Consider the following 9,739-nt stretch of genomic DNA (forward strand, 5'->3'; position numbering starts at 1 on the left):
ATCGAATCTCTACTTTAAATTACATTAACAAACTAGTTGTCGTTTAGTGTGTGAATAATAGTGATTTATAATTTTACTATTTTACTGAGGTTACCAATTTATTCCGGAGAGCAAAGAATAATTTTCCCGAAATGGCCAATCGGTTCTTTCGTGATTATTCGTCGAATCTTTGAGGAGGGACAGTGGCGCGAAATTCAAAGTTATGAACAGATTTATCGAAGTTGGTACAAATCTGATATGGTTATAGGCAAAATGTTAAATAAAACTCAATTTTCAGAATTACTGCCGTTTATGCCCTAAAGCATTTTGCTGCAAAAATTGTCGTTGTAAGCACGAAACTGATTATCACAGCGTTATATCCCAGTGTGATATATGCATATACGGAACATTCGTTTTTGAAAATATTGATGAGAATATTCTTCAACACATCAAGGAAACACATTTGCCTTTAAACTGCCTTTATTGCAAGCGAGTGTTCAGCTGCATAGAAGAAATTATCCAACACAAAAAATGCCCTGTTCATTATAAAAGCGATTCACCAAAAACTCCACTTTTTAAGCCTCCAGAGATCTTAATTTCAGCTGATGATCAGGACAGTCCGATTCTTCAAGAACTACAAAGAAATCAAGCCTTAAATTTCATATTCAAATTAGCAACGAGTACCCCGATGCAAAATACAGAGACAGAAAACTTTCACAAAAGCAAAGATGATGCTATTACACCATCTGAACGTTTTCAAATAAGTAATAAGAGCATAATTAAAAAAACGCAAACGTTAAGAAAATCGGATGAATCTTCTAAAAGAAGGGTTACTTTTAGTGAAACTACTGGAACAACCCATTCAATAGAGTACAACAGCCATGGTAAGGTCATCTACGATTTTAATGCCCTTTTCTTATAATATTTTTATTTTGCTCAGATGGCATTATTAATAATATTTTTGTAACATTTCAAAACTTAAACTGCATAAAGGTGCATTTATTTCGCAAACATATCTATGTGGTAAAATATTCGGATCTTTTGAGAATGATTAAGAAAGATCAACTTAAATACTTAAATGTGTACCTACATTTAAAAATATAGTTTTGTCACAGCTTAAATATCATGATATATAAGCTGTGGTTTTATATCATCCACTCACGATCTACATTTCCATGTTTTTTATAACAAGTCACTAAGCATTTCTTAATTAAAAATTTAATTTTCTGTTTAATTTCGAAAAAAAATATTTTTGCACATTGCATTATATTTGTATACATCTGTTGCATTTTTCGAGTGAAAGATCGAAAAACCCCGTTATGCATTTTGCGAAAACATCAGCATCAATAATTATCAAATCGACGCTGAATATTGATAAACAATCGTTTGACTATTAGTTTTCTCTTATTTATTTTTGAAGTTTCTAAAGTAAACATCGACTAAACTGTGGACACGTTTTATACACAAATAAAACATTTATTTTATTTTATACAAAGTCCGATTTTTTAAGGTTTTGCATACAGATATACTATAAGAGATCAAAATGCTTATAAAATAAGCAGCAAAATTGGCTTGATATAACACAAGCCTTAAACAGTAATAGAATAAGAAATTATGATCCGGTATATTACTGAAACTGTTTAACCTACCGCGTAATAAATTAATGAAAGCTTCATACTCTAACTACCTTCAAGAGCTATAGATAAAACACTGCAACTCTAGAAATTTCAAAAAATGGTCACCCATTTTCATTGTGCCTCAATTATCTTCTAATTATTCAAAAATAGTACAGAATAGTTTCATAAACACGTTTGTTTTGAAGTATGTAAGATGAAAAACACATCCAGAATAAATCATTTATTAAGTACGAGTAGGTACTACTTTGTCATAAAAAGAGACGATTTGAGCTGACTTTTATAAAAAAATTGTTTGCTCCTCCGCTATTAATTATTAAAGATCTGTGGGTTTTGGCAAAATATCTGGCAATTTAAATCGGGCAAATATATCGGGCACATAAAAGTTTATGTTGCTTTCGTAAGACTCATGTTTCTATGAAACAATAGCGTTCAGCCATAAATTCTTGAGTATCTTGGATAAAAAACTTAAACAATTCTTATAGTTGCTGATTCTTTTAATAGCTCAAATCAATTCATTGAAGTTTAATTGACTCACTATTCCTACTAACTACATTATCGACCTATTTGTTAAATATCGGAAGAATCATAGATTTAGCGGAGCGGAAAAATTGTATATTTTGTTACTCATTTACAATGTATTTTTTTAATTATTATTTTAAAGCAACGCTTTTCTTAATTCCGTCGGATAGATGGATTTTTGACCATGCACTTACGAGGCACTCTGTATATTTAAATTTTGTAGCATTTTTCAGATCAGTTTCAAGAATCCAATTTTACATAAAATTCATGAAAAAATTAACAATTTTGAGATTAAAAAGGAGCAGTTTCGTACGTTTCCACACTAACGTTTACTATGGTCGACTGCCAAGAATTTCTAGCAGTTATTTTAGAAAATCAGCGTCAGATGATCCATGTTAATTCATCTTCTAGATGATTTATCTCCTCGTATATGAAATATAGCTAACAATGAAAGTCGAACTTAGGTTTGCATGGTATTTTTGCATTGTCAAATCAGTTTCTAGATTCCTAAATTTCATTAAAAAATAAAACAATTTTGAGAAGGAAAAGCAGAAGTTCCTTACTTTTTCACACTATGTTTACTACTGGCGTATGTAAAATTATGCGAACTGTTATAGGAGAGTATCAAAGTCAGAATTGTTGGCTGTTAATTCAGTTCCGATTTGTTTTAACCCCTCGTATATGAAAATGTAGCTGACCAGATCAACTGAGCTAATGCGAGCGTCGTAAAAAATTGAAACTAAGGTTGAACTGACCAGCTGAAAATGATAAATGGCTCAGTTATTAACTTTTTCAAATACCCATATTAAAATAATTTATGCCTCGTTAATAAAAACTGGAACGTTAAAAACAGTCGGACCTATCTAAAACTCATCTGTTATTTTTTTTAAATGCCGAATTAATTTTTACGAATAACAAAATCAAACATTTCAATTAAACTGAAATATGCAATACTATATCCAAATAACAAATAAAATTATTTGCGATATATTCAACATGCAACAACAGACATTAAATAAGTTATATTTAAATGGAAGAGAACAGTTATTGGATGTTTTGGATATTCAAACGAAATAGTAAAGTTAAAAAGTCTAATCCTATAGATGTAGAATTCGTACTGAGCGTGATATTAATTGGTTTTCAATTATTTAAAAAAGTATTACTTTTTTAAAGACTGTTTCATAAGTACAAAAAGTGCTAAATTAACTAATAAATTAAGCATAGAATTCGGCAGGTAGTTTCAAGGATATATTATTCAACAAATCTAAAAACGATTCAAAACCCTTTCTATTTGACAATGGGATTGATGTATTCCCGTTTTACCTGTAATTTTCGGTTGTTAATTTTGTTATATTTATTTTATTTTGTTTGCCTTTTATCAGCTTCTATCAGCAAATACAATCAGAACTACTTAGATTAAATACCAGCTCTGTTTTTTCTGTATCCTCTCTTTTGTTCTTTCTTCGAATGTAATTAACCTTGATTTATTGTTCTGGAATTACTTGAAAGACCGTAATGAGGAGAAAATGAAGTCGTATAAAAGTATTTATCATATCAGTTATACCTTTTCCTGTTAAGTAAGTGAACAAACTTACATTATTCCTAATACAGCCTATACAGAATACAGCGCTAGAAGCAAACCATGTCAGAACACCAAGAGATGTCTAATCCGAACGAATCAATTTTCTAAATTTATTTTCAAAAATTTAAAACAGCTTCAATATTACATTACATACTTTCAGAAACCGAACAAACATATTCAAGTAAAAATCCACATATTCTTGAGGACGAATCGGCCAACACTAGAAGTCTATCTACCCCAGGTAAGGAATATAATTTCTACTCAATATCTCGTAGTTATTGCTTTTGTTATTCTCATTCAACTGGATATTGGGTATTGCGTGATTTTTGCGCCATTTCTAGATATGGCAATAAAAGCAATTCCTGCTGATGAGTTTTATAGTGCAAAATCCGAAATCAATCAGTCATCTGTAAAAGTACAAAAATCAAGATATGACGGTAACAAGACGTCGGTGATGAATCTAGAAGATATTTCTACTCCGGGTAAATCATAAATTAATTTGAGACAATTGTGTAACTAAGTGATTTCACAAAAATGTATCAATTAACTATGGCTATTAACGATCTTTTAGTTTGCATCCCAAAGCAATCTGAAATAGTGCGTTCACAACTGGATATCTATAAAGATGTTAAAGTAAAAGATGCTGGTGCGTCCAACCAAATACATAGCGAAAGTGATAATGACCTTCCTTCTGAAGTCAAGCAGATAATTAGAAATAATAACGGATCAGAAATGGAAATTTGCTCACCAAGTAAGCCAAGATTATATTAATATTGTTAAATTGCCAATAGATAGTATATTTTCTTTCGTCACATTTGCGGTATAAAGGGTAACAATATAGGTGTAGCACAATATTTTCGAATGTTTTAAGGCATTGCTTAGAATTGTATTTCTATGTTTCATATCGTGTACAGAGTTGGTCCGTACAAATGTAGTCTAATATATAATGTACAAGTCTAAATTGACAGCATCTGGTGAGTTTATTGTTTGAGATACGCAATAACTCCAAATACGAGAATTTAGCGACTACTCTTAAATCACCAGAAAGTATTTTTTGACCCGTTGACAGACTTTTCTCTTGTGATTCCAAGTTTATATACTTTGATATTTGGTTCACGTGTTTTATTATTAAAAAATCGTGATTATAGTCTTACCAAATCCCAGTTGATCTTTCCAATTCTTATTTATATGACCTAACAATTAATTTACAGATTGAAAATTTACAAGTAGAGAACGTGTTCTTGGTCACTTTCGACTCATTTTCTGTAATATTCATCTAACTTCGATAAAGCATTACAAATAGACTGGGGATGGTTATTCAGAGGATCAAAAGTGCTTTGGATTTGTGCTCTTAAATCCTGCAAGTATTCACTTCTTATTTGTCATATTGTTGAAATGCATACAAATTATGCACTGATAAAAAATATTTGGGGTGTTCCGTTCGAAACCCATCAACCTATCAACCAGATTTTTTTTAAACTGTGCCATGTACTTTTCTTTAACCGATTAATAGTTTCTGGCGATCCAAGAGTAGCTATATCTATAATTTTTGCTTAAAGTATTTTCGGCCCCCTAATAACAAACTATCCAAAAGCTGTTTAAGTATACGGACTAAGCCTCTTCAAATCCAAAGAACTTTCTAGCCTAAAAACATCCGAATCACCCAGTACATGTACATGTTGATCAAGTTGATTCCAGTTTCAGAAGAACAGAAAATGGTACCAAGTTTAAGTGCTAAATTTCCCAAAACCGAGCTGTCCGACTCTGAGAGCCTATATACGCCTAGTAAGTGAATAACTTTTACTTTAAAATATCTTGATTGCAAGAATTAAGTTAAATCCATATTTTTTCGGAATCCTTAGAGATGGTTTTACCAACCGAGACGTTTTACAGTGCAAAATCAGAGGTCGACAAGTCCCCTACAAAGAAAGAAAATTCAAAATCTGAACGCAAAAAAAATTCTTTGCTGCAATATGACGATATTTCTACACCCGGTAAGTCAAATTTATTACAGATGCATATACAGGTTTTTTTCATATTACGTGAAAACGTGTCACGCACATTACAGATAAATTTAAACAAAATAATGGGCGCTGTTAGGCTATTTCTCTAACACTTGCAAAACTATCAAACGAACATCTGAAACTATTTTAAAAACTTCGATTCCATAACTCAAGTTTTAAAGAAGTCCTTTGATTATAAACTTATCCTTTAATATTTCAACTCAAAGTGTGCAATATGCGAAACATCGGGAAATAGTTTTCCCAATTCAAGATCTTGCTGTAGAAGCTGCAATAATTTTATTGTAGTATGCGCTCCTAAGTCATATCAAGGAGTTTCCGCTAAAGTTGAAATTAAAGAAGCAGAAGATACCGAGTTAGATATTGCAGACCAAACAAGCTGCAAAAGTAGTTATTTCCTTGAAAAAGAAGCCGAACATGCATCTACTAATATTCACGAAATATCAATGGAATTGTGCTCGCCATGTAAGTATCTAATAATTACGTTTGTTCCAACGCATCATTCAGTACCTAAATGTGAAATTCATACCACATTGTATACTTTCTGAAGCTTGAGAAATGCTGCTAGAAATTTTCTTCAAAGTGAGTCAGTTTATATTTGTTTGCTAAACTTTCAGAAGAAGATTGATATGCATCACACATAGTAAATATCAATTCAAATTATTTTTCTTTATCTTTTTTCATCCTATTCTAGTTTCGAACTTTTTCTATAAGCATAAATGAAACTTTTCTAGAAAAGCTTCAATCAGAAAAAATCAAAAGTAGATGAATTTAGTCACGTGTTATTCTATTATTTAAAAATGTTTACATGTTTTCGTGATTAAATAGACATTGAAATATAATTACAGACCAAACAAGCTACAAACGCAGTAATTCCCTTGCAAATGAAGCCGAAGATGAAACTACAAATAGTCACGAAAAATCAACGGAAATGTGCTCGACATGTAAGTAATAATTACGTTTGCTCCAACGCATCATTCAGTATATACCGAAGTGCCAAATTAATAAAATATTATAAATAATAAAATCGATTATCAATTTATGTCTTCTGTTACTTTTCAAAAGGTGCAAATTAATGTTAATCTTGGACACAAACTTAAATATATAGCAGAAAGAAAATTATTGAGATTGAATGCAAATTTCTATACCTACTCAAAAAACTTTTGAGTAGGTATAGAAAAGAATTTTGATACATAAAATATAACAAAAAAATTAATCACAGATCAATTTTGTCATTCTTTCTCTCCGAAATTGACGCTTTAAATGAGATGTTGAATTTCATACAAAAAATGTTTTACATCGCTTGGAGGCCCGCAACTGAATGTGTCGATAATCAATGTTCATTCTTTTTGTCTGGTTTCTAAAAGAAATAACAAAATTTTAAAAAGAAAGTTAAATCAAAATATATCAAATCGGAACAGCCAGTAGCATAAAGGAACAAATAACTTAGGAATTCTAACTAATTTAATAACCCCCAGGAGACCGACCACTCGAACATACCTCGAACAAACGAAGTGTAATTAATATTAATTCAGAAGATTGATATGAATATCAACTAACATTTTTTTAAATTATTTTATTTTTCTTATTAATATATATATTAATTATCTTATTCTAGTTTCAAACTTTTTCTATAAGCAGAAATTAAACTTCTAGAAAAGCTTCAACCAGGAGAAATAATAATAAAAAAATAAAAGTAGATGAATTTAGTCACGTGTTATTCTATTATTTAAAAATGTTCACATTTTTTCGTTATTCAATGGACATTGAAATATAATTACAAACCTTAATAAAATCATAGCAGAAATTGGTGTGTCAAGATTAATAATCATTCTAGATTCAAAATCAACAAATGAACAAATAATTTTAATAGTCGTGTTCAAAAAGTCTCGCTAAAATGCAAAATATATATATAGGTACCCACGTATATTTCGGCATTTCCCAGGTTGAGAGGAAATAAATTAACTTTTTGATCTCTATTTACAATCTTGCATAACCGTACTAAGATGATTCTAGTAAGAAAAAATTTGTTTTTGCTAAATAAAACAGAAAACATTGTTAAATCTAAGAAGAGAGAAGAAGGAATGAAAATATATAGGTAACTAAAAAAATTAAATAAAACGACCTGTCAGGGAAAAGGCGACAAATGGTTAGTTATTTCATTGATCATAACTACTGAAGCTAAAATGTTTTAAGATTCACGCTAGTTAACTAAAAATTATCTCTTCCTATTGAATAATCCGTCTTAACGGTTGAAATTCGATATTGCAGTTACCTATCATTTATTTCATCTTTTAGTCTCTTAGCGCATCATGAGTCGTTACAATCGGTTGGAAGTTTTAAACTAAACAAAATGTTCTTTATTACAATGTAGGTCATTATGATCTTCTAAACGTCTACATATTATAAGATTATTAAGATGTTATCAGAGCTATGAAATAGTGTCTATTAAAAAATTGTTGCAAATAACACATTTTGATTTTTGGGGATGTTTCAATAAGATATCAAACACGCTGTATGTATACAGGTATTTTTAAAAACATGTCTTGTTCATTTTTCTAGACCTCACTAATGCAGTAACAAAGCAGCAAACTGTTACTACAGAGGCAAAAGTGCAAATATTACATTACACACAACATGCTAAGTTGAAGCTGAACGATGATTCTGATTCTCCTAATAAAATGGAAAGTGATAGTACAGAAGATCGGACTATTTATACACCTGCATCTCAAACATTGTGGCATAGTGCCACAAATCTCGAAGATAATGACTCAGATAAAGAGAACATACCACATGATGAAGACAAGGATGTTAATGTTGATCTAGTTAAAGAAACAGAAGGGCGTAGAGTGAGCATTGTTATGCCAACTCCAGTCCTCAAACGAACGGATGTTCAAATGAAAATTCGGCTGCCAGTTCACTTTGCTTCAACTCCCGTATCGTCGATTGAAGAAGTTAAAGAGGGACCAGTTAGTGCTATAGAAAATGTAGATTCAAGAGTTCCTCCGCGAACTCCATATGAAACTCCTCAAGCAAGTTGCTCACAATTCATTGGAATGAAAACATTTGGATCTAGAATTGAGCCGTATTCAAAAATCGAAGCGGGTCCGTCTAATATTAAAGATAAATTTGGTTCATCATCGGCAAAGCACGGACATAATATGCAGAAAGAAATGGGCGGTTATCACCAAATAAATGGAAAACAAAATATAACTGAAACGTCTGTGAATTTTACTTCCACTAGTTCTATGACGGAGTCTAACTTATGGAGTTCTATGACACGGGTGGTCAGAAGTGTTTTAGGACTTTCCAAAAAGAACGAAGACTGTTCTGTTAGTATAGTCTCAACATCTATGAAAAGAAAGTTGTCGGAAGAAGAAATGGATGTTTTTGAACTACCTCAGAGGAAACGTTTTAAATATAGCGATATTAAAGGCCGAAAACCGATCAGATCCGCATCTCTGTTATTGCCGACTCTTTCCAGCGAAGTGGCAACTTTTGAATTTGTAGGCTCAGTTAGAACATTATATAATTGCGCTAGAACAACGAAGTGTGATAAATATACGCAAACAGATGACTCTCTTATGTATGCTTGGTTTTCTTCCAATGGACTGCAATAAGTGATACATATAGCGGTTAGTTTATTACTCATTCGTTCACCGGAATATTTTATATGTGTTATTATTAATTTATAATTGGTCTGTTTCAAAAATTTTAATATAAATATCTTTGATTAAAAGTACGTTTTGGTTAGTTCACTCCTCCTAGAACCCCTCTAGAGCCAGTGGCGTAGCGAGCTTAACTTGCGCCCGGGGCACAGTACCTTTTTAGCGCCCCCCGCTCCCCTTTCGAAAAACATATAATATATGTAAAATATTCATATATATGAAAAAGTGACATAAATAAAGTCATAGGCTCAAGCTAGGCTTTACATTTGAGGCAAAAAATATAGTTGAGAAAAGAAGGGTAGAGATATGATCACCTAGAATTAGTTCAAAAGA

The 9,739-nt window shown here is 31.3% G+C and overlaps 1 protein-coding gene across 1 annotated transcript; it reads left to right on the forward strand.

Annotated features, from left to right (window-relative positions):
* The first annotated feature begins 128 nt into the window (after positions 1-128).
* LOC109537971 lies at positions 129-9,452 on the forward strand. The gene is made up of 10 exons (XM_019904979.2): positions 129-220; positions 278-863; positions 3,878-3,958; positions 4,059-4,199; positions 4,289-4,468; positions 5,416-5,502; positions 5,580-5,711; positions 6,027-6,203; positions 6,587-6,682; positions 8,301-9,452. Exons 1-10 carry the CDS (start codon positions 203-205, stop codon positions 9,356-9,358), a joined length of 2,556 nt encoding a protein of 851 aa, XP_019760538.2. The 5' UTR covers positions 129-202; the 3' UTR covers positions 9,359-9,452.
* Positions 9,453-9,739: the final 287 nt, after the last annotated feature.

Source organism: Dendroctonus ponderosae, unplaced genomic scaffold (genome assembly GCF_020466585.1).
Source record: "Dendroctonus ponderosae isolate FM_Combo_2020 unplaced genomic scaffold, Dpon_F_20191213v2 Dpon_F_20191213_1, whole genome shotgun sequence".
In the NCBI taxonomy this organism is placed as follows: Eukaryota; Metazoa; Arthropoda; class Insecta; order Coleoptera; family Curculionidae; genus Dendroctonus; species Dendroctonus ponderosae.